The following is a 25,249-nucleotide window of genomic DNA, read 5'->3' on the forward strand; positions in this document are numbered from 1 at the left end:
TCTTCTTCCTTGAGTTTTTATAACTCAGATCCTACTTGATTTCTTCTTCCTCCTCAGTATATCTTTTCACATCAAAATCCATTTTATCAGGAAATAAAAAAGCAAATCGGAAATGAAACGGAGGGGCAGTGAAGAAGTTCAACCCTGTAAAGGTTTATTCTCAAACCAAACATGTACTGGTTAATAAACAGCATAGGGAAGGCCGAAAAATATCAAGAAGTAAGTGACACAAAGTGAAAGAAAAAGTTTAGCAGTCCATAAAATCTGTGGATTTAAACAGATTTCTACAGTGATCAGAGAAATGGGAAAGGACAATCTTATTACACTCATCTAGTCCCAAAGGCCAAAGCAGATGTATCCATCAGGTCATAATTTCTGACCATAAAACTTTGCTTGAATAAAATCCTGCATGTGACCTTCATACATATTGCTGCCCTACAAACCTCTGTTGCTCTACAGCTGAATCCCATTTAGTTATGACTCACTGCCTTATTTACTTCACTGATCACAATAAGCTTTCAAAAGCCATTACCAAGGCTTGAGTTGGTGTCTGTAAGCATACTCTGGTGACTATCCTGAATGACAAAAAGGTTGGGTAAGAAAAAAAAGAAAAATAAGCCTCACATATATGTGATTACAGTAGGAAAATGTGTTCAACAAAATTAATTTCAAACAGCTTCAGTCAAAGCTGTCATGTGTTATAGGCGACCTATAGAACATTGCATTATTGCAGAATTATCATTCAAGATAAGTAAAATATGATATTGTCAAAAGAAGATAATAAAAAGAGTTAGGAGAAAGGAGCGAGAGTAAAAAACCCACCAGCACTACATGAAAATAAAATGTTTGCCACGAGGATAAAAGATTGCCAATGGATCTCCAAGGACCACACACATCTTTGGCCGAGCTCTGACTGCCTTCCAGATGCTGAGGATGCCTCCAGCACTGCAAACTCCTGCAGAGTTTGCTCCATAACTCTCAGTGTGCGAGTGGAAATGGCAGCATGAGGGCTGAGGAAACTGTGCTGCTCAAGGACATGAATCAGCACAAGCCAAAGTATTACATCTGGTCCAAGCTACCAAAGCCACCTCTCTTTCCTTGCCACAAAAATGCAAAGACCATCACACGTTTTCCATCAGCCATTCAGCTACTGTATGGTTGTACTACTAATGATAAATTAAGGACTGGAGGAAACAGCAGGCTCTGAACCATAAAATTAAAGCTTTAATTATTAGTGTATTGAAGTAAGCACCAGCATAATAAAATTAAGAGAAAGATAAGAGAACAGAGTGATTTGCTGACAAACGAGAAAATAAGTGTTGTATTTATTCCAGCCAAATTTCACAGTGAAAGAAAAAAAGAGTTCATTGAAAAGAAATAGACAGGCATGTCTTTTACATATTAAAAAAAACCCTACAGTTTAAGTATATGTAGAACTCAAACCCTTTTGAAGGCCTGTCCCACCCCTATTTAAATACTGCTGTAAATTGGAGTCTCACAGGAAAAGAAGTAAAGATTATACCAATATATATTATTAGCACCAGTATGGATCTGGATCATAATTCCTTGTTTCATAGTGCTAAATCACTGCCTAGCAGCCATGCAATACTTGACTATCCCTACTTCTTTCAATGTCTATATACAAAGAAAACTAAAGTTTCTGCTTTTTCTTTGCAGTACCTGACGTGGGCACAGCATAAAAAAGCCAACTCACGATATTCTTCCCCTCTCAATCACAAAAATATTTTGAGACACCGCACAGATTATTACTATAAATATTGTGAAGCATATTGTATTGAAGATATAAAGAGAGAGAGAGAGAGAGAGAGGAAGGAACCTGCCACATTGGACATTTCCACAGGTGTTACTGTGACAAATCTCAGCGACTGGGCTGCAGCTTCCACAGAAGCATGGGATGAAGCACACTTGCTGCTGGCCCTTTCTGTGGCCAACAGAAGGGAAGACTAATTTTCCCAACTTAAAGAACTTCACCTCCTGTTTCTCTGCACTGGAACATGCCTATAAATGGTCCCTGAGGGCACTTCCAGTGATATTATGGGGCATGTCATTCACAGGTCTTCCAGGATAAAACCACTCAGCTTTGCTATAGTATCATCCCCCCAATCAGAGCTGTTAAAGAGATGCACTAAGGTACAAGTGGAAGACATTTAATGGCACTGTAATAATTTATAAAAACAGATTCAGAGGGAAGAACACAGTACTGCACAGATGGCAATCCTCTCAAATTATTTATCTTTACATCCCAAAATCATTATGAAGTGCCTGAGTATTTCTGTTTACATTGTTTGGGGGTTACTTTCCAATCTCAATAATCAAGTGAAATAAAAGATTTTATGCAGGTTGTCCATTACTGCATCATTATGAAAATAACTCTGTACCTAATGTCATGTTTCATGACATCTTTGCCCATGACTTGTTGGATTTTTGAAATTCACAGTCCTAGGAAAATTCTTTATCCTTCTTTATTAACTGAAAAGGGCAGCTAAAGACAAATTTAGACCAATTTTAGACCAATTTTAAGCTATTATTATGAATCCAATGCTTTAAATAAGCATTTTACCAAGAATTAAAATGTTGGGTATTTTAAAGGCTCTTCTGTAGTTTATACAATGAAAAAAGAGTCAAAACTTGAAAGAACTCCAGATATTGTGGCCTAAAACAAAGCCAACTTCAAGCAGTTTATATAAAAATAATTAAAACAAGCAAATAGAAAATGAAATGAATAGTCTATTTTTTTAACATTTAGGCTGTGCTTGATAAGAGGCAACAGACCTCAGACTCAGTGGTGTTATGATTCCAAAGAAAGGGTCATGGTTGCATGAAAAAGGCAAGCTTGAGAATACTGAATGTCACACACTGAAAAAATATGAGATTTAGTCTTGTTCTAGTATTTCTTTTACAAATAAAAGGCCAGAATGGCCTGAATGTTTAAATGAACAATTTTTCATGGTGTTTAGTACAGTGCCTTTTTACTAAGCATTTGTCCAAGTTATAAGACACGCCATTACGTCTCTTTTGCCAATATGTGGCAAAAATTAGAGTGGCCCCCTTCCCTACTACTAAGAAATATATATTTTATATATATAATAATTTATAATATTATAAATAATATATTATATTTATAATTAGTAATGTTCTTATTTATATTTATTATATGTAATATATAAGATGCATTTATAAGAAATACAATTAAGAGCAGGGGATGAGTGAAATAAAGATACAGAGAAATGGAGAGAGGCAAGAAACTGGTGCAAAGTAATCAAATTATTACCCTGGAGCTTCTGCCTGTGTTTGGTTAAAACAAAACGCATTGACTGTGGTAAAATATTTTAACAAGCAAAATGCCACCAATACATACATGAAAAAGATTAAAACCTTTGTTCTTCACTTAGGTTATTCCAAACAAAATACAGGGCCCTAAAAAAATAGGGAATGTGATATTTGCTAGGCATGTAGCTGTATTTTACCATGCATTTACAAGAAACAAGTTTTTACTGGAAAATATTGAAGTCATCAATATCACAACAGACCTTTCACTCTTGCACCAGATGGTAATGAAATTTATGTCAAATCTGCTACATCCACATTTCCAATGTTGACTATAATTTCAACCACAACAAACACAACTTTTGCATAAAATAATAATTGAACATTGAAATATTGGATTATTAACTCCTTTATACTGTTTTACTTTACTAGGCATTCCTAGTTTCTCCAAGTCACAAAAAAGATACTTAAAACATAATTTTGTGAAATAGTTTGCAACTACTCCACCACAATGATACAGGAAATAAATAGTTAACTTTCTAGCTAAGCACAGAGCATCAGCTAGCATTAGCCATCCCAGATTAAAAAAAAAAAAAAGCTTAAATACCAACAATGTAGAAGGCATCTTAAAAAGATGCAGTTCACTTACTCATTTTCCCCTCTGAATTCTAATAGTATTAAGTAGTTCCAGTTTCTATGTTAGCCTTTTCAGATTGAAAGAGATGAAATTGATTCTAATTGGAATACTCTCAAAATCATGTATTTTACTGCTTCAGCCATATCAAGAAGAGACTGCAATGCTTCTCATTACACAGATGTACTTGTAAAATTTAACCAAACCGAAAAAAAATTTAAAAATCACTAAATTCTCAAAAATTAAGAATGTCATTGGTAAAAAAAACCAAAATAAGCATTAAAGACTTTTTCATTAGCCTTGCCTTGTCAATAATCCATTGAAGCCAAACCTTTGATTTCACAAATATTGGAACAATTAATTGCATATTTCCTTTAAATCTCAAGTGTCTATACAGAGCTAGAGAATCACCAAAGTTTAGTTTTGTTGTTAGGAAAAGTTTAGTAATATAACTGAAATAAATAACTTTGGCATCTCAGGCAGAAGTTACTGTTCCAGAACAGCAAAGAAATAACAAATACTTAAAACCCAAATTTGAATCCATATTTCTCAAGACTTGTCCCAGTGGTCTTTGCAGAGAACTGCTCAGTCACACCAGTGATTTACTAATCCAGCTCAGAGGGATTTCAAATATTATTTTCTCTTATCACCCTTCCACTATCACAGGAGCCCAAAGCAATGTCGTCATCCCTTGTCCAGTAATTTTGGAATGACAAAAAGGACAGGCTGCGAACAACATCATGTATTGGACACAGGAAACTTCCTGAATCTTCAGGTTATCTCTAATCCCTTCTTTAAAACAAGTAACCTTCTCAGGTGGGCAGGCTGAAAAGGTTATCCACAAAACAACCTTTGTTGACCAACCAATTGCCGTTAGTTGCACAAAATTAAACCAAAAAGTAGTAGGAAGTAGTCATCATTTTGACACTAACTTCCAAACAGCCTGAAAAAGGGGAAAGAAGCAGGCAAAGTGTGTCTGACAACTTTATCACATTTCAACAGCCTACACATAAAAAATGGATAAAAGCTGACTTTATAGCTAAAAGTCACTAGGACTAACACAAACCAAAGCAGCTAAACCCAAAATTAAATATGCTATTTGATATTTTGTTTAAAAAGAAGCCAACAAAAATTACAAATTCACATAAAGATAGGAAATTATCAAGGTAATATTTTGCACGTCCCAGCAGAAACAACAACAGGAAATCTTTGTAGTTGTCCTACCTTCTTGAACTGCCTGGAAAGGATTGTTGCCATCCACAAATGTCACTGAACATGTGATTTTCTCTGTTTGTAAGATTTCATCATTCTGGTTGAGATCAGCTACTGCCATTCGAAAAACTTCTTCATCTTTTTTGGCAGATTCATCAAAAATTGCCCCTGTGGAGGAAAGAGAGAAAAAGAACAAAAATCACATTGCACCTTTCATCTGCAGTATCCCAAAGCATTAATCATGAGCACTTAAGACATTCTTTCCTAGAGCATCATCCCTTCCTCAGCCCTTAAAAGAAGTTCTTTCTATACAGAGCCCAGAAGTTGCTTCACAATATACAGAATTTTACATCCTGACATAACTTAAGACATAAATTGAAGGGAAGCATCGATGCCAGCTAGAAATACTGGGGAAAACCAGTTAGGCACAAAGCAAATAATCTGAATAAGAACTGGCTTTGAAATGAGAATTGAGTTTCTTCCAAAGGTTCCATTTAATATATTGAATGACTACAGTGGGCTAGGATCTACGTTTAACATCATGTCTACTGGCAATTAAAAAATACAAAGTTCAAACAGTGTGAGAATAAGCCTAAAAAGGTAGAAGCACTGGGAAAAAGAGTTAGAATTGACACCCACAATCAATAGACAAGTTGGCAGCCAATAAAAATTATTTCAAGTGTAATACCTCTAGGATTTGCAAAACAACAATTCCAGCTAATTTTCAGACTCTTGAAGTCAATAAGTTAAATTTAAATGGTTAATTAAAATAAGTACTGCCTTTATAAATCCCACAGAAAGTGAATGTCCTGCCTATTTCTTCAGAACATTTAAGCAGAACGCTGTAAACAGAGAACCAGTAAACTCAAGAGGAGCTGGCAGAGCGAGAGTGCCCAACTCTCATTTGGCCAATTCTTCAGGTGTAATGAAAAAGAATTCTACAACTAATCCAGAGGTTTTAAGCTTTTTTTTTTTCCTTTAAACTATAGCACCACTTTTAGCATCAGTGACTTCCTATCATTTTACACTTGCTTTCTGTATTAGCTACTTATCCAGAGATGGCTCAAAAAGTCCTATGACAAATGCTAGATTGTTTGAAACCTTAAAATCAAGGCTATTAGATTTTCAAGCACCTTTAAAGCTTTCATCTCAGAAGGACTGCTTAAAAACCAGACTTTTAAAAACTGTATTTATTTATTCTTGAGTGTCTGTTGTCAGTATAGAACTCAGCTAAGGCAGTAAATGTGTCAAGGCAAACAAAGACAACAGAAAATGCTGATCACTGAAGGCTGCAGGTAAGCACCCACAATCAGAGCTGGCAAGAGCTGAAAACTATTCATTTAGAGGAAATGGCTACTTTAGGACAAATAAACTTCATACCCAGTGTTTGCTGTGTATTTCCCACTGACCTCCGACACTCATCTCGCTGCCAGCACCACTCATCCTTCATGAGCATCATCTCTTCCTACAGTCTGACCGCTTTGACTCCAGCATTTTCCCTCCTGAAGCTCCTACCATCTGGAACAGCTGTTCTTTACCTCTCCACCTCATTCACCTGTCATCTCTGTGCAAATCTCAGTTGAAAAGATTCATTTTTCCCCTTGCCCCCATTCCATTTTCCCTTGTTTTATTTAGCTCCATAAAGAAAACTGCACGTGGCCGAGAACACGCTCGGTACTCAAGATGTTACAAACCCTGTCTTCCCCACAAAACAGCTATTTGTGGATACATGCAGCATTTAAGGGGACAAAAAACTGTCCAAGACGCATCTTAAAACATGTTTCTTGCCTCATGGAACTCAAACCAAACCCACAAAGACTTCATTTGGGTGTTCCACCCAAACTGATAATAAGGACACAGCCCTGGAAATATTTGAAGGAATGATTCTACATGGCTTCTTAGTAACAAGGGTAAAATTGGGGGGGGGGGGGGGGGGGGGGAAGAATTAGAAAGTAATTATAGCAATTAGTCAAATTCTATCCCTGTAGAGTGACTCTCCCATAAATGCTATACTATAAAGTGAACATGCACAGATTTTATGCACACATAGGGTAGCTGTCAACTGTGTTTCAGAACAGTATGGCAAGGCAAACATCTTCCAGCCAACACTGCAGAGTACAGCTTCTTATTCAACAGATGGGAAATAGCATCTTAAGCCTGGCTTGATCCCAAAAAAAACCCAGGTCATTTATTGAGTAGAGGATACAGCAGAGTCCCATGTAACCAGGTTTCTTTTGTATGTGTCATCATAAAAAGCCCCCCTTCAGCACCTTTGCCATTCCACTGGGCAACTGAGGGCTGCTGCCAAGATAATCCTGGACTGGTAAATCCATCCAGGTTCTCAAGAGATGAACCTGCTTAACCATCTTGCACTTCTTTGACACACAGGTATTCCTAATTAACTCCTATGCTTTTTTCCAGTTTCTCAGCCTGAAAGAAACCATACCTCTGGCAGCACCTGAATGTATAAGGGACTGGGCTAGATCTAACTCTGTTTTTTCACAAATGCTGCTCTTTCTCGCTTGAATACAACGCCTCCACTTTTGGTCTGACCACTGCTTATGTTTTTATGGCTCCATATTTCAGACACAAATTTCAAAATTTCTCCTATAACCAATATTTTATCTGACATTTTAAGCAAACTACCTCACAGCAACAACATCACACACGTTCTATTGTAGGAGTATCTCCCTAAGTAAAACACACAGATATATAGGTGAATTGCAAAAAAAAAGTTCTGAACATGGCTCGTGTCTGAGCATCCAAACAGGAATTAGATTATTTTCCTTTAGAAACTCAGGCCTTATTCATTAGAGTATCTAACTTCTCTATACAAAAAGCTTTTTAAGATATAATAAAGATTAGAGTGTTCCTTTCAAGAGATGGCAGTGCATAGCAGCACATTCATTACACTTTCAAATAGCAATAAGAGAAATTTTATTACTTAATTGATTCTCAAAATTTAATTTCAGTTGTTATATAAAATTGAAAACGTAAAAACAAAAAGTCAAGCCACAAAATCCCTGAATCATTTTAAAATTGCTACTGTTCTCATATATATAATTTTATGTCCCTGTTTCAGCTGTTTTTCATGTGTCTAGATATCTGTCTATATTACAGAGGGGGTGGAAGCGATATTACTTTTGCTTGTTTTTTAAGAGAAAAGCCATTTCAATGGAAAGATGGAGGGGATTGTTTGGACAGTGCTAACACTGCTGGAATATTTTCCTTTCACTGTCATTTCAGCAATTATCTTCTTTCTGATGTGAAAGAGGTATATCAACATCCAACCCTTAACTTAAGATTGACTTTAAGGTTAACTTAAACCTTAGGTATGAGATATGATATTTTCTTGCCAAGGCCTTTCTATGTGTATTCTTCAAAACATTGTCATTCAACCAAGTCCAGCAACACAAATTAACAAATAAAGGGTATTAGACTTGAAAATTACTTCCCTAGTGAGACCTACAGGCTCTCTCATTTCTCCATCTAGAACTGGAAATGAGAGAACTGGGATGACCACAAACTTTCTTGGAGTACATGAACCCTTTTGGCCATGAGAAAAATTGTTACAGAAAGTAATAACAGCTGAGAAGGAAAAGAAAATTATTTCTATAGATATTGTAAGGCACTCACTCTAGAAAAATGATGCAACAACACTATTTACAAAGGGAGGAAGTCTTCAAAACTACACAAAAGTAATGCTGTTCATTTCTCTTCCAGCCACACTGCTCATCTCATCTGGAAGAGGCCTCACACTGAACATGTAATTTCTAACTGTGCTCAAGGAGCATTCCCACGATGGCATCGGGAGCCAATGTGCTGACACAGCAACCACTCTGCACCAGTTTCCCCCTCCTGCTTTATTAGCAGGTCATTACTTCCAGCTCTATTTCAGAATTTGGATGAGGACAGCACAAACATTCTTTCCTGGCTTTTAAAAACCCTCAGCACATAAATTACGTTGTGTGGTTTAGCAGGGGATTCTTGGCATTTAACTATCTCATTTGCACTCAGCCATGCCACCAGAAATCTGTCATTTTAAGTTCATATAGAACAAATCACAGTAAGTTCAGATTCCAATAAAATCATCAGAATGGCTTTTCAAAGATCCCTTGTCCTACTGACCCATACACACAAAAAAAATATATAATCGAAATTAGATATTATCAGATATTTCTAGAGTGATTTGAGCAGTCCTGTGGAATCAGTCCAGCAAACAAAAATGTGAGAGAAATGTGTCATGATTTCAAGGATGAAGCAAGAAGAGATTTAAACCATTGTTCGTCTATCAACTAAGAAAGGACAAGTCCACTGCTTGAAGCGTTCTCAAGTGCTAAAACTTTATTACATATGAAAGTATGACATTTCTGGATTTCAGTGCCCCATATTAGTCTCAGAAAATTAAGTACCTTATTTCAAAGAGCACGTGGATTAAATGCCATTGTGAATTGAGGTCACAGCTCAGTTTCAGCACGTTTGATTTTCACCTTCTAACGTTGCACACACTGCCCTCACCAATAAAAGCCATATATGCTTTGCCCAGTAATTTACTAGTTCATTTCAGGAATTTCTAGAGAGAAAAGGAAGAAAATGGGAAAGTCTGCATAGAAACTTCTGGAGCAACTATCTCATGTTCTCAGAAGCTCCTGCTTCTATGACAATTCTTTGTGCCACTGATATTGCCAGTTTTTTCCAGTGTCTGAATCCAATTGCACAGCATTTTCTCAACTCCTGCTATTGCATTATTATTCTGAATGAGCAACTTAACACTGCTGCTGGGAGAAGGATGGCCGTGCTGTTAATGCTCAGAACTGGAAGCTGAAAGTTTTGACTTTTCATGGCAAAGCTCATCCGAAATGTCCTTCAGATCTATGAGCTCATTTCCACAGATCCAGCTCCCCAATATCAAATAAGGTTAGGAAACATTAATTTCTAGAGGCCTAAAACTGGTATTTGAGATCCTCAGATACAACGTAGAACCAAATCTCATGTTATTTCTAGGCCATGCGAATGTCTGGTTGGCAAAATTTGTATCAAATCCATTCATTTTTTAACTATAGTGGCAAATGCCTGGGTATATTGCATGCTCTCATGTCTAATTTACAGAACACATGCATGCAGCTCTAGTAGGCCAATTATAATGGTATAATTGTCAACAACAACAAGAGGGACTGCAGGAGTTTTAGAGAGGGGATGCAATAATGTAGAAATTTACGAAGTCACACACAGAGACCTTTCCTTTGCATGCAGCTCCCATTATCATGGTATTCAGCATGCACTCATACAATTGGGCCCTAAATTTCTTTGTGACACATTTAGGGCTGCTGTTAAGCTTCTCCACTGACCAACAGGCAGCTGAGTACGCGCGATCACATCTTGATTTTATCAATGAAGGGAAAACAGCACGCTTTGCCTTTGTGTTTTAAGTCGATTAAGCTTTAGGAACAGCACAGCAAGCTTCATTTTGTCATTGCAGCATCAAGGCAGCTGAACTCCTCCACCTCCTGCAGCAGGAGGAGCTCCCAGCAGATGTGTCCCCAGCCACCTGGCACGTCAGGCTGCGGCGGCCGAGCTCGGCACAGGGCTGGGTCACCGAGCCCCGTGGGACCAGGGCTGCCTCAGCCGGGGCCAGCGTGGGGCTCCAGCTCCAGGCAGAGCCAATCCCCGGCACCTGGAACCGCCAGCATCGTGTGTTCGCTCCCCAGAGCCCCCCTACCCTGCACCGCAGGGATCTTGGCACCAGAGTGCATCCAGGTCAAGCTGAAATTTTTGAAAACACTGCTTGTTTGTTCATTTTAATTTTTCAAGACTTTCACAGCTCCCATGATGATGTTGAGACAGCAGGGTAGGCTGAGGAGCACCTGCAGCATCTCCTTCTGTAAAGAACATAACGTCTCCATGCCCACCAAACTATAAAGATAAATCTCATCTTTCTACTTTGCATATATCTTATTTAACAAACACAATAAAGACATGGAGCAATACATTAGTATATACTTTCCACTATTTATCAGCAGACATATAAAACAAAATTAAAACAGTCACCTTCAGAGAATGTGTTTGCCAACACTAAATCTGCATGCAGGTATGGAAGTTCTACTTCTTACTTTTAGCAGCACAGATGAGACCAGAAAAACTTCCCCAACAGTTTCTTGATTACCACTGACACAAGATTGATCAACTAAGAGAAGCATCAGGCTTAGTGTCATTTTTAATAGACTTTTATAGAAGTCTGCTTCTGACAGAGAAGAGGGGATATTTTCCTAGACCATGAGCAATGCCTGTTTCCCTGAGAGACCACGCTCTACATATGCCTGCATACAGATCCCTGCTACCTCCAGAAAGAATTCCTTAAATAACAACAACTGTATCCATTTTTAATGTAATGGAAAAAAAAAAAAAGCAAGCAGCAAAATTATTAGATACAAGACCTGCACCTAATCAGAATATGTGGGGAAAAAAAATACCCCCAGTCCATTTCTGCTCCTTTTATAAGCACTTTACCCATTCTCAGATCAGCGATACAACTGGAATATCACAGAAGTGATAAAGCAACTCATTTATTGTTTTCCTTTTCTAACTTGAAATATTTGAAACAAGAGTTGAATGAGGAATTTTACAGGTGTCTCAATCTGGCAAATTGCTAGAGGCAAAGTCTGCTGGAAATACACAGAAAGTCAGAAAAGTGCAGCTATCATCTAAATAACAGAAACGTTTCTCCATTCTTCTGCCAAAACATGGTTGTTTTTTAATGTCCCAATCTCAAGTAAAACAACTGAGACTGTTCTGCTTGGCATTAAAAACTGTTATTTGTTTTAAATTATTTGCTCTCAGGAGGGTGTGCACTGTATTACACCTTCTCTTTTTTGTTATCTCTGGAGTATATCAACCAAGCTTTGGAAAAATAGTGGCTTGACAAGTTGACAAATTAAATGAAGATTCCACTTGTTAAGCATTTCTGAACATATTTACATGCAGTAAGACCCAATGCTTCAAGTATTGTATGTCAAACCCATAAATTATAAGGTGATACTGAATTTCTAGGTAAGGTGGGACACAAGCCTGAAGGTACAGAATAAATTGTCTTTGCATTTCTTTAATTTAATTTTAACATGATTAAAGGTGGTCTGGGGTCAGTTCATCTGCACACAAGAGGTGCTACAGCTCTGTGGAGCTCAGGAAATATTGAAAATCACTGCTCTGACAGTTTGCAATACCAGAATGCATACTGGATGTTTTTTCCTTTTTGATTCTACAACAACATTGTCGATACACATCAGTGTCATTGGGAATTATGTTCACATTTGGAAAGAACAGACTCTAAGATCTTATCCTCCTTATTTACACTGTCTGTCAGGCACATATGCACAAGCACGAACCCCTTCCAATCACCATTGAATTATTTTAAGCTCATCCTGACAGATATTTCTAATTGTTCTCAAGTTCTAAACCATCATTTTACACTTATATTTAATGTAGCAAATGGTACAATTTGTCAAAATCATCTGCTGAATCTTGTTAATCTCATTTAAAAAACAGCTGTCATTTGCCAGTCCCTTTTTCTGATGTATTATCGTTGGCTACCAAACATAAAAAAGAGGAATACAGAGGGAGAGGATGGCAAAACATTGTGGTCCTACCAAGAAATGCACTTCATAGGATATAATAAATTAGAAGGCATCCACAAGGATCAAAGTTCAACTCCTGGCCTAGCACAGGCCAGCCCCGAAAATCACACCATGAGACATCTATTTTGATGCATTTTTTCCTATGCAACATACAATCAATGTCATCTTAAAAGGCAATTCTAGAAAATCTCCAGGTAAGTAATCAAGTCCCTTCTCAATTGCTCGACATTCTCATTAACTTAAGGGGCCCTCCAGTAGAAAAGGAGTGTAAAAACTACTATATCAAAGAAATAACAATTGGCATACACCTAGTTTTTCTTTTTAAGAGCTAACTAATTGATGGCACAAATTGCAGAGCCACAAAGAATTTGTTCCTGCAGATTGAAAAGTGCTGCCCAAGCACCTGTTGGAGCATTGGAGACCGCTAACTACTTTTGTCAATGCAGCAGGGCACAATATTATCATGACAGAAACAATAAACTTTTTATACAATGTACCTTTCATAGCATAGGAATTAAGATATCTTCTGTGCACTATTCTACTCTAAACTTGATATGGTGATTAACTACAGTGATAATATCTTCACATTCATTATGCAACAAATGAGCTGATAATAATGAGAAGCTTTTCATGTTTTCTATCATATCCATAACTATCAAGTTAGGGTCTAGCTGTGAAAAGCATCTGGTTTGGTAGATAGACTTGCCATATTATTACTACCCCATATAGAAAGCTAATGTGATGATCATAAATTTAGTGAATAGTATACACATTCTTGAAAAAAGACTATTAGAAAACAACCTAATAATATATTTTCAAGGCTTGTTTAATTGCTGGTTTAGAAGCAGAGCAATTGCAATCTAACTCACTGAATTATTTCATCTTTTTTTTTAGCCCCTACCTGTTAACAGAAGAACACCTCACACACTGTCAACAAGGATGACTGCATTCTAAACAAAAATAAAATCTCCTGAACAGTTGTTAAGCATTTGTCCTTACCAACTGTCTTCCACTCTGACACTTGCTGCTCTGCCTGTGAGTGCAATTCTGTGTCGCAGTACAAGCCACAGTTGAGATGGCCATGATACACAGAGTATCCCCATACAATTCCAGAATTCCCCATACAGAGCAACACCAGGCCACTGCAGGAGACTGCAAATATCTGCCCTTCTTGTCCTTCAGCCCAGCCTTTGTACCCCTCATGTCCATGCACTGCACCTGTGTGCCTCTGTTCCCTTTGGTGATGGGTCAGTGCCCCTGGGCACTCCATGGCTCGTTGCTGTCAGTGCTGCTCACCTGCTGCTCACAGCTGCAGCCCACTGGGGATGAGGCTGGCCACAGCCCCACCCCAATACCACCAACTGTGTGCCTACAATTCTGCTTTGTGATTTTTGAAAGAAGCTACTGCTTTAATTAATCAAATGATGCAGACTGCTAGGTAGAGATGGAGAGAAAACTGCTGCCAAACCATTTCTTTATGACATGAGGCAGCTGCAGCACCTCACTCCTGTAGCAGCTGAACTTAGTGGAGACGAATGAGATTCCCAATATGCCGGAGATGTTGCTAGAACACAAACTGTGTACACACACACACAGATGTGAAAGTGCAAAGATTGGCACGTGAGGTTTTTCTGGAGGGCATTTTTCTGTTTTTCCCTTCCTATTTCACAAGCCTTTTGCTGCAAACACTTTAATCATTTCAAGGAGTACAGAAACCTGGCCGACAACACTTCGATACAGGTGTTGACACTAAAGATTGCCATTGGGAGGGTATTTACAGGAATAAGAGACCATTTCTTGAGTACCACACAAGGTATAAATTCAGCCTCCTATTGCCTCTGAAAAAATACAACAAATGTGCTGAGTCATCATGCCACAGACTCACAGAATTGTTTGGGTTGGAAGGGACTTTTAAAGACCATGGGCAGGGACACTTTTAAGCTGATCATGTTGTTAAAATCCCCATCCAAGCCAATCTTGAAGATGCTTAATGATGGAGAATGCACAACTTCCCTGGGTATCACAGAGAAGTACAGACAGATGACCTTTAAATATATTGCTTATAAAAATCTATCTGATGCAATATGCAGTGATATGAATGCCATGGTTAAGAATTAAATAGCACAGAGAAGAAAGCAGTAATGAGAAACTGGTTTATGAGCCCTATTGAATATGTAAAGGCAGACTGAATAATCCTTTTCTTAAACAGCTTTTCTATTCTCCTGGAGGAGAGACATTCAGCAAATTTACACACAAACATTGCATTTGAATGGAAATGGGATCAACCAAACAAATTAGTCCATTTTCTTGCAAGACAGGACAGGACTGTCTTGTAGAGGGCGATTTACATTACAGTTGAAAATTAACATATGTAACTCCTTTCACTCTTATTTCACAAAGAGTAACAAATCTGGAAGCAATCTGTTTCCAACTTCAACACAAAAACCACATCCAAAATTGCCCCAAGAAATAGCCACTTTCTCAAGAATGGTACAAATACCCTGTTTCTAGAAACAAGGTTCTTTCTTACTTTTCAGTACAGATTTTGCTGAACTAGTGCTACTCCCCTTAATCTTTTTTTTTTTTTTTAATTTTATCAATTCAGCAGAAGGACAGCCCATGTGGCTCTGAAATACTCTCTTTAAATATTCAGGACTATAGGCTCAAAGTGCCTTCATGATCAAGGATGCTGAATCCTTAAATTCTTTGTTGCTTCCTACAGAAGATGGTGCCATATCATCTTCATACTTCTTATTCAAGTCTGAGAGAATATTTTCTACTCTCTCAACTCATCATTTGCATGTGTGTATGAAAAATAGATTCTCAGAAAATATCTCTCAGACAAGCTGACAAAACTTTTTTTCAAAAATTTCACCCAATAAATTATTGTAATGATGTTTCCATTTTAAAACAGTCAAAATAAGAAGTGGAGAGTAAGAAAAGGCTAATGTCATCCCACATGGGACACACTAGAATATGACCAAAAAGTCCTGCTTTAAATTTCTTCAACTCTCTGCTGCAATTTAATTCACCCATCGTTTTAATAATACTACAATTCTTCAGAAATACAAAGCTCTTTGAAAATTCACTGTCTTATGAAATGCAATGAATTTGCATTTCCCAAAGCCTCACTGCAAGTCAATTAAAAGCTCAAGTTCTGCTAAAGAGCAGTTTCCAGGGTGCTATAAAAGTGTCTATTTTTTTTTTTAACAAGACAAATTTTCTGATTTTAAGACAGAGACTCTGAAAAATGAAGAACAGGTGTTTCTTCCATTGGCTTCTATAATGTCAGCCTCCAGGTCCACAGCTGGAATAAACTTGAATCTCCCCAAGATCACAAATACTTTTGAGAAACTAGCCCTGGCATTAGATTTTTTTTTTTTTAATGAGACCTAGAACTCTGTGTTTGGTTTAAGTTATCACCTGTCAAGAACAACTTATAAAAAGTCATATGCAAGTGAATAATTACTTTCCCATTTTAGAGAATAAGTAATATTAAGCAGATGTGGAGTGACTTGTTCAGACACTCCATAATTAGTCGCCTGTCAAAATTAGAAGAATCTAATAAAAACCTGATTATTCAAAGTACCTATCTTTATTTCTGTCACTTAACACATGTAATCTTGGAACACTGATATTAAAATAACAGTAAGTATGCTATTATTATAGCTCCCACTTTATCTCAAAATTTCATTAGAAAAGAATATATAGTTTGGTTTTTGGTGGGGTTTTTTTTGCTTGGAGAGTTTGAGGAGGAGAGGTTGTAGGTTTTGGTTTCTGTTCTTGGTTTGGATTTCTATCATTTTTTCTAACTCAAGTGGTTCTAAACTTAAGGTGACAAAAATGGGTTTAATGCCTTCAAAATCATTCTAAATTGAACAGACTTGAAGTCAAGTAACTTAGGCAAGGGTTTTCTTTTAAATTTTAATACCTATTTTAAGTCAGAAAAAAATGCAAACCAGAAAGTGGGAAAAGAAAAAAAAAGATTAAATTATACAGAAAAAAAACCCCGCAATAAAAAATTGTGTCATTATTCATATTGAAATTTGAACATGCAATTTAGAGATTGAACATGAATAAAAAATTCCAGAAGTGATACTTGTGCAGGTATCAAACTTGCTCTTGTTGCTGCATGATCTCTACTGATCAATTTAAGTTTGTGAGGAGCCAGCCAGAGAGAGAAGCATTTTGACAGCAGCCAGTTGTAGGCAACAGATAATTTTGAGAAAATTTTCTTATTTATCACAGAATGACTAGGTTGGAAGAGACCTTAAAGATCATGTAGTCCAACCCACATCCTGACACCTCAACTAAACCCTGGCACCAAGTGCCACATCCAGGGATGGTGACTCCACTACCTCCCTGGGCAGGCCATTGGAGTACTTTATCATTCTTTCAGTGGAAAAACTTGTTCCTAACATCCTACCTGCATTTCCCTTGGTGCAGCTTAAGACTGTGCCCTCTGGTTCTGTCAGTTGCATTCACAAAAGGGGTAAAAAGAGAACCAGAAAGCTTCCACCATAATAAAAAAAAAATTCTCTAACAAAACATTAATATAATCTGAAATAATTCCAGCTACTAACTTTGAGAAATAAGATCTAGGTTTTCTTTTCCTCTAGTCAGCAGAAGAGTACCTGTAAAAAATCTGCACCTTATTTTCTGTCACCAGCAATAAGCACCTAAGTAATAAACAGACAATGAAACCCGGGAAAGAAGAATAACCTTCCCACTCTTCCTGTCATCACTTTTAGTATCAGCAATTCACCCAGCTCACTAGTTTAGGAAAAAATACTTTTTATTATCTACTTTGCAACTTTGAGAAAACAACCCCAGTAGTCACTGTAATATGAACATTAAAGCAAATGAGGAAATTATTTTGCAAAGCAGAAGGACATGTTAATCCAAGCCTAGAATCTAAATTCTGCTCTCCTCAGCATTTAAATACTTCAGTAGATATATTGAGTTTGATTTTCCAGTCACTTCTACCTTAATCAAGTCATTTCATGGATTGGGAAAAGATGAAGAAACCTAGCTCACATTGAGTATGCCTACAGGTCTGTCACATGACTAGACATCAAGCTTAAAAATTTGTCTACAGATTTTTAATCTCATTATTAACTTATCACTTAATTATCACAGGACCATTTTAATTAGTTATTGTATTATTACCAATTATTACAGAATACTTAGAGTATATTGTGGCACATTTTATCTGGGAGAATGTGTGATTAATTTGTCCAATTACTCCAAAAGACTACACCAGAATTCTACCTAATATAAACGCTTTTGCACACACAACTCCTGGTACTCAAATTCCTAACCAGAGCTTAGTAAAAACCCTGTAAAATTAAGCACTGATACAGGGATTCCCCAGCAGACTGTGCCAAACACAACTTGTTTCTTATAAGATTTTTTTTTAAATCTCTTTCTCTTGCTGGCCTCTTTCCAAGCAAGAAGAGGGTATCTAAATATTCTCTATTTAATGGTAATGGAAAAGGCATTTCTAGGAATTAGATCTCAGCTGCAGGCATGACTCCTAATCCTTCATTTTTAAATGCAAGTACAACTTTACTGAGGTCATGATTTTCCATGCTAGATCATCGCTGTACAATAATTTGCTCTTTATAACAAAGTGGAGCTAATGTAAGATAAAATTTCTGAGAAAGAGGAAAACTGCAGTACCCAGGATTTAAGAATCATGTACATGCTGTATAACAACAGAGCATGTATACTTAACGGGCCCTTAATAAAGAGTAAAAGTAGTTAAAGAAATGGGACCACAGCAAGTATTCACATCCAGATCTCTTCTTCCCTATCTATCCTCTGTTCCAGACAATATGTAATGCAAGTCTGTATTAACTTAGGCAACTCTAAAATCAAATTAGGTAGCAATCCACATTTTCATGAACAAAATTCAACTTCTTTCCACTTGAGGGAAAAACTTCAAACCGTCAAACTGTTTAATATTTTACAAAGAAAAAGTATAATTCATCAGCTTGACAGGGCAACCAAGAGGTATTTCCCTGATTCTGGGATCTTACAGGATTTTCTTTCAGTATTACCCTTTTTGCCTCTAGTCATCCCAGTGAAACATCTCCTCATGGTTCCTTTTAGAGGCTGAAGAAAAATAAGCCTTGCAAAGCATCTTACCACTCATACATAAGCATTTCCACTTTCCAAATTTTTTTCCTCTTTTTTTTCCCCACATAGAGATAACATAATTTTCTTCTTTGGTCATAGAAATAGAACACCAAAAAAAGATTTCTTGAAGCATAAGGTAAAATTTACATCTGACATTACCCTACTCACATTTCTCTTCTCATCTCTCCTTCACTTTCATGGGATTTATATCAATAAACTTTGCAGCAGATGTATTTATAGCACTGGTAAAGCTGTTTGTACTGTCCAGAAAGTAACTCAAAGTACCAGGATGCTGCAGTCATGGCTGGAACATTTTCATGGGACATGGTTTAAACTCCTGAGAAAGAATAAAACTGAGCAGACATCTTCAGCACTTTTTACAATTCTTTGCCAATGTCCTAGAACACAAAAGGAAATATCAAGAGCATTCCTTATTGATCTATAATTATTCCTTATGCCATTATGAACCTTATTCCACTGTGTTTCATAAGGAAGGGAGCTCACACTTGGATCTCCTGTAGAAGATTCAGAGCTGTAGATCCCAAAGGACTTCCATACTTTACTTCTCTGCTTCCCTCAGCTCAGGAAACAGGTTTGAAAGCACATCTTTGTCATCAGCTATGCTTACAGAAGGCTGATACATTCTGGCTATCTCAGAACAAACAAATAAAACACACGTGCAGTCACTTTTGTGTTTGGGATCTAAGCCCCAGTAGCAGGTACAAGTCTGGTGCCTGGGTAACTTCTTGACCTGTTTGCTACGTAAAGCTCTTCCACCTTATATAAACTGGCTTTGGAATAATTACCTGCCCTCAGAAGGTTGTAGTTTCTATTTCTGCTTATCTTATCTCTCTCTTTCTGAATATATACAGAAAATAGGGAACATGACTGTTACTCAAGCTTGAAGATGCATGACTTCACTTCTCTAGTTACTTCTAAAAAAATCCTTCAATACTATTTCATATAAGGTGGAAGGGAAGTCCCCTTTCCGCGCTATGCAGGTAATGTAAGTAAAAACATCACTCTAAAAGGTCACATTGCTATATTTGCAGTCTGCAATAAGCCATCCTGCGTTAGATGAAATTCATGGAACCTTTGATTAAAAAATGAAAATGCATATAACAAGCTCACAGAAGGGGAACACTGTATAGAATTATCATCTCATGCATACAGTCTCTAAAAGAAAGTGAAGAAGCAAAAGAACATGAAAAGAAAGAGAAATGGCACATCACATATTTTAAGCCAAGGCAGAGCCTTCTTAAAGTGTAATAAAAATTGGTCAGGTAGAAGTCATTTGGGCTTTATAAGCTCTATCCTAGAATGTATAAGGATGACAAGGCTAACAAAGACTATTCCATTACAATTCTTCAGTGGTAGCATATATAGTCCATTATGTATGAATCTACATCTCAAGCTTCATTTTTCAGAGATGGTTATAGACCCAAAGGACAAAGACTCCAAAGTAAAATAGCAGCACATCTCAAAAAGCCTTGTGGAGTCAGTTCTGCTTTTTAAAGTAAACACTTATGTGAGTCATTATAAAACCTTAAGATTGACACCTAAGTTTCCACAAATAAAATCTTCCAACTTCCTCTTCCATATGACTGCAGAAGAGTTTACCATATTACAAATATAGATTTGCATATTACTTGCCTCTTTCTTTTCACATGTTCATTTTATATTAGGTTGCTTTATTCTCAGAAATATGGAGAAGAGTTAGAGAGAATTCCAGAAAATAAATCCTTGAACTCATATTAGGAATTGGAGAAAATTATATTCAGTAAGATCATCAAATAATGATTAAGCAGACATAAATCACTGCTTAAATGCAAAAAGGAAACTATTTTCTAATGAACTCCCATCAGGAGATTATTTTTTCCTAAGAAAGCGGCAATAAATTGCTATCCATGCATCTTTCATCAAGAGCACCAGCATTTTGCAGTTGTGTTCCCCAAATATTTGAAGAATCAATTGCAATTTGCAACTGTACTCTAAGTAATAAATAAATAAATATGCTTTTGAAGTATCTCCTTGGCTGCTTTCAAAGCCTTTTCACTATCAAATACTATGGTAAGGTTTTAACAACCATATCAAAGAAGTTGGTATCAACTTCTGAAGGTAAAAGGGGAGAAGGACCAAGTCTAAACGCCTTGGTGTTGGCTCTACTGCAAACCATGTAAGTACCAGATTACCTTCAGATACTGAAAATAGTATCTGTGTTAAAAAAAAAAACAAAAGCAAACAAAAAAACCCCAAAAAACTATTTCAATAAAATAAGAGCCTGTTAAGCATTTTGGGTTTTTGGTTTTTTTAAGCAGCAAGCTGAAAAGCAGTCATGATAATCACTGCAGAGAGCTAACCTGCCTTTCACCTACTTAGACTGTTTATGCACTGAAACAGTCTGGGCAGGGATATAATCAACTGCTTCTTTGAGAAAGTAGAACTAATTTTCAGAAAGATTATTTGTGACACATTTCCTGAGTAAACTGAAAAACTCCATGGGTTTCAGGAAGAGCTTGACACTTGCCCTGCATTCTTCAACAGATTTTCAATGCACGCAGGATGGCTCAATATTTCTGCACAGCCCAAGCACATATCTTTCAAAAAAAACCCATTCAAAAGCAGATTCTCACCAAGCACTGGGAACTCAGTGCTGGTAGGGCATGGAAATCAAACAGACAGAAAGGTTTTAATCAGCCATGGTGAACCAATGCTGAGAGCAGCTCTTGCTCCAGGGAGCAACAACTCATCAGAAGATACAGACCCATAGCCCTAACTCATCACCCTTCAAGTATCCTTCAGTTGTAGTTACATTATAAATGATCTGAACATATTATTATTTGAATATATAGCGACTATATTTTCTTGCAAATTCTACAAACAAGAAATCAGTGTGAAAAGAGCAGCTCTAGAAGATGCAGGTGAGATTTTAGGAAAAGAGGCATGGATTTGCAGTGGGGTTGGAGGCATTATCCAGACAGCCTGAAGTGGACAGTCATTTCGCAACATAGTGCTACTGTGAAAGGGAAGTGCTGAAGTACAGCAAATATAGAGTAACTGGGGGGGTGGTCACTCTTTATATGCAATTTTCAAGCCATCCCTCTTGCCATATTAAAGAGCTTGGAAGCTCATCAAATAGCGGCCTGAGATCATAATTAAAGGAAAATGTGGCACAATGCTGCATACCAGGTGCAAGGTAAAAATGTTTGTGAATGGCAGCTGATCACAGGCCACCTTAGGACTCACTGTATTTGAGGTTATCTGAACCAGAAAAATAGCATTTAGGGATGCAGACAATGTTTTTCCTCTGCATTTCAGCAGGCTCAAACACTGTGCTGGGTAGAACAAGAGAAAAGCCTGCCCAGTCAACAGACACAAGGATTTATATAACTGGCCTTTCTCACGCATGCATATTATTCTCCAGCTTCACAACTATTAAGTTGCCAGATTTTTAGAGCTACTCACTAATCAAAAACCCATCAAGAGCCATGCATTTGCAGCTGAAGAATATAGTCAAGGAAATTTCTCTATATATTGAGTGAGGAAGCGACACTTCCTTCGGCTTTGCTGCCTTTGAGAGGCTGGCACGTCAAGCACTGACAGGAGAATGAATAGAGCCAGTCATGCTAAACATGCATCCTATTGTTTTGGGCTGTGTTGGTCAGATCCACTGTCAACACATTTTCTGTTTCTCCCTCTGCCTCCCCCCACCACCATCTTTTGTTGCTGTTGTTGGCAAGTTATACTCATCCTATTTGATTCAAGAAGAATATGCTGCAAACCATACTGCATTTGCCAGAGCTGGGCTTTTAAAGAAACACACGCTCATTTACTTAATTTTTTCTTTTTCTCTAAAAGGCCACCAGGAATAACCCACTGGGAAGTAGGAATGGCTTTCTCCAAGACCAGCAGCTTGACCAAGCATTTGATCCATAACTCAGCCTAAGTCAGCCCTGTGTGGGCAGAAAGAGCTCAGGTGAGTTAGAAACATCAGCAGGGGAAACACAAGTTGGGACTCAAACAAGGGCAAAGTCTGCAGATATGCTGGAATGCTCTGCAGATATTTGAGGCAATTTCTATTTTACTTAATTAAACACTTCAGTTTTTCTACTTTGTTTTTCCGATAAACACATCTCTTTAATACAAAATTAAATTATTTTAAAGGAAATTAAATTTATTAAATGCAAATTAAAACTGTTTTCTCTCTCTCTTTGCAAAAAGATTTACAAATAATGAGGAGAAATATATTTTTTCTAAAAGGTGCTGTCCTCTAGGAACATATTTTACCTGCAGTGGCACAAACAGATACATTTCTTAAAAAAAAAAAAAAACACTGTCCAGGACTGTACTGCAGTCTGGAACCTTGCCAGATAGGGAAAAGGTTTATCAGTAGGGAACAAAAAAATGGTTGGAAGATCATTCAAAAAGTCATGAAGCCTAATTTAGATTCTATCACAGAATTTAGGGAGCAAGGACAGTGACTCGCAAGACCTTAAAAGTCAACGACAAGCCAGAAGGAAGCCTTGGTTTTATTTAATTTTCAAAAGACATGAACCTGGCAACCAGCCTTGAGTTTAAAGAACAAAAATAAAATGTAGGCACACTGTAAAGTGCTTCCTCTCAGGTTTCCCCTTAGGGAAAGCAACACATTCGTCAGGATGGGGAATGTCATCTCTTGCCTTCCCTGTGGCCAAGAACAGAACCTGCCTGAAGAGATGTTTATACACAGGCCTATGAATGAAATCAAATGATGATAAAAAGATAAGTTGCCAGGGTTCTGGCCTAGATGTGTTCAAAGGAAGACTGAAACTACAACCGACAGGGAGAGGCTGTCAAAGCAAAGGATGGCAGAAAGTCACCCTGCTAGACAAAATAGGAAAGACTGTAATAGCTATTTCTTATCAATCACACAAGCTGCATCACATCACTCTTTTTAACCCTGAAGCATCAGGAAAGAGAAGATAGGTTACTGCAATGACAGGGAATCAAACAGGAAATAAATGATGTTAGGAAGAGTGGGATCAAAAGAAAAAAAGGACACAGAAACAGAGGCCTATCAATCTGTTGTGGGAAAGCTTGGGCCACTGGAAGAACAGAAAATATTTTCTAGAGTTGCAAGATCTCTTAAAAGTGACAGAAATTGAATAAACATTGCTCCTCCAAGGAGGAGGGTGGGAAGTCAATGGTCACTTAAGGTTACAGTGCTTAAAGCAGGCTATCCCTGATCACCAGGGATATTACGAATTAGGAGATTTTTAAACTTTACTCCTGCTTCTCAATCTTAGGCTTCTTCTGATGACACCACTGGAGTATAATAGATTTACAAAATTATTTAATCCCATTTTCCTTCAGACTCCAGAAATTAAAGAATAGGGGAAGAATGAAATGGTTTGCCAAGGCTGAGTTCTTCAACAAGTACCTTGAGTAGTATTAAAGACTGGGCAGTGTATTCTGTACTGATCATGGCCCAGGGAAAATTATTCCAAAAAAGCCAAAGCAAAACAAATAACCCCTGGACTGATTACAAAATGCCACAATTTTTATCCTGTGGGAAACATCTCTGGAGGGAACTTGCTATGTGACATCAGACTACCACACAATCAAGTGTGGATCCTCTTAAAAGGTCTCCTTAATTTCTTTTTTAATCCTTTTTTCAGTGTTCTGTTCACTAATGCTTGGTGAACAGAATCCTTTTTTGCATTTCCTCCTAGCTTTCCCTTTCAGCCTTAGCTCCAATTTTTTTCTCTGCTCCATTTACCACACTATCTCTTATATATTCCTAACTTAATCAGCTAAGATTTTACATTCCCTTGCAGTCTCTCTCAGAAACATGCTTTTCAATCACACCTATAAGGCATTTTGAATTTAAATACAATGCTTAAAACCAAACCAGAAAAAAAGTAGCAGAATAAGTTTAATAATTTCTATATGTTTTCCACTTTCCATCCCAAAAACATTCACACTGTTACACCTTTAGATCTTCTTTAAAATAAAGACATTTAAAAAGAAACTGGGACTTCAGTTTCCCTGGTTTCCAGCTGTATAATTACCTATGGAATTGCCTACCTATTTATTTTCCATGCCAAATCCTAATTGCTAGGCTCCTCCTACATCCAATTCCTTGCAGCCAACAAAGTGGAGAAGTAAATGGGTACCATACGACAGGAGTGCAAACGTTAAGAGAAAACTTTATAAATCAACTCAATTCAAAAACCTACATCAGATTTTAGTGAATATAATTGAATTAAGATTGGCTACTTGAAAACAGAAATAAGAGCAGAATAGGTTATTTATAGGTTATTTTTAGGTCATGTATATTTTGGCCCTTTATTTTGAAAGAAAA

The 25,249-nt window shown here is 37.2% G+C and overlaps 1 protein-coding gene across 2 annotated transcripts in view; it reads right to left on the minus strand.

Annotated features, from left to right (window-relative positions):
- Window positions 1-25,249, minus strand: part of GRID2 (glutamate ionotropic receptor delta type subunit 2) — a gene marked incomplete at its 5' end in the record, with an annotated part of 671,475 nt that overhangs the window by 530,332 nt on the left and 115,894 nt on the right. For both annotated transcript variants that reach the window (XM_084203835.1, XM_084203834.1), the window contains one exon: window positions 5,147-5,302. In XM_084203835.1, coding sequence (XP_084059961.1) covers window positions 5,147-5,302 — 156 coding nt within the window. The remainder of the gene's footprint in view (window positions 1-5,146; window positions 5,303-25,249) is intronic.

Source organism: Fringilla coelebs, assembly GCF_963513975.1.
Source record: "Fringilla coelebs genome assembly, chromosome: 4".
Classification (NCBI taxonomy): Eukaryota; Metazoa; Chordata; class Aves; order Passeriformes; family Fringillidae; genus Fringilla; species Fringilla coelebs.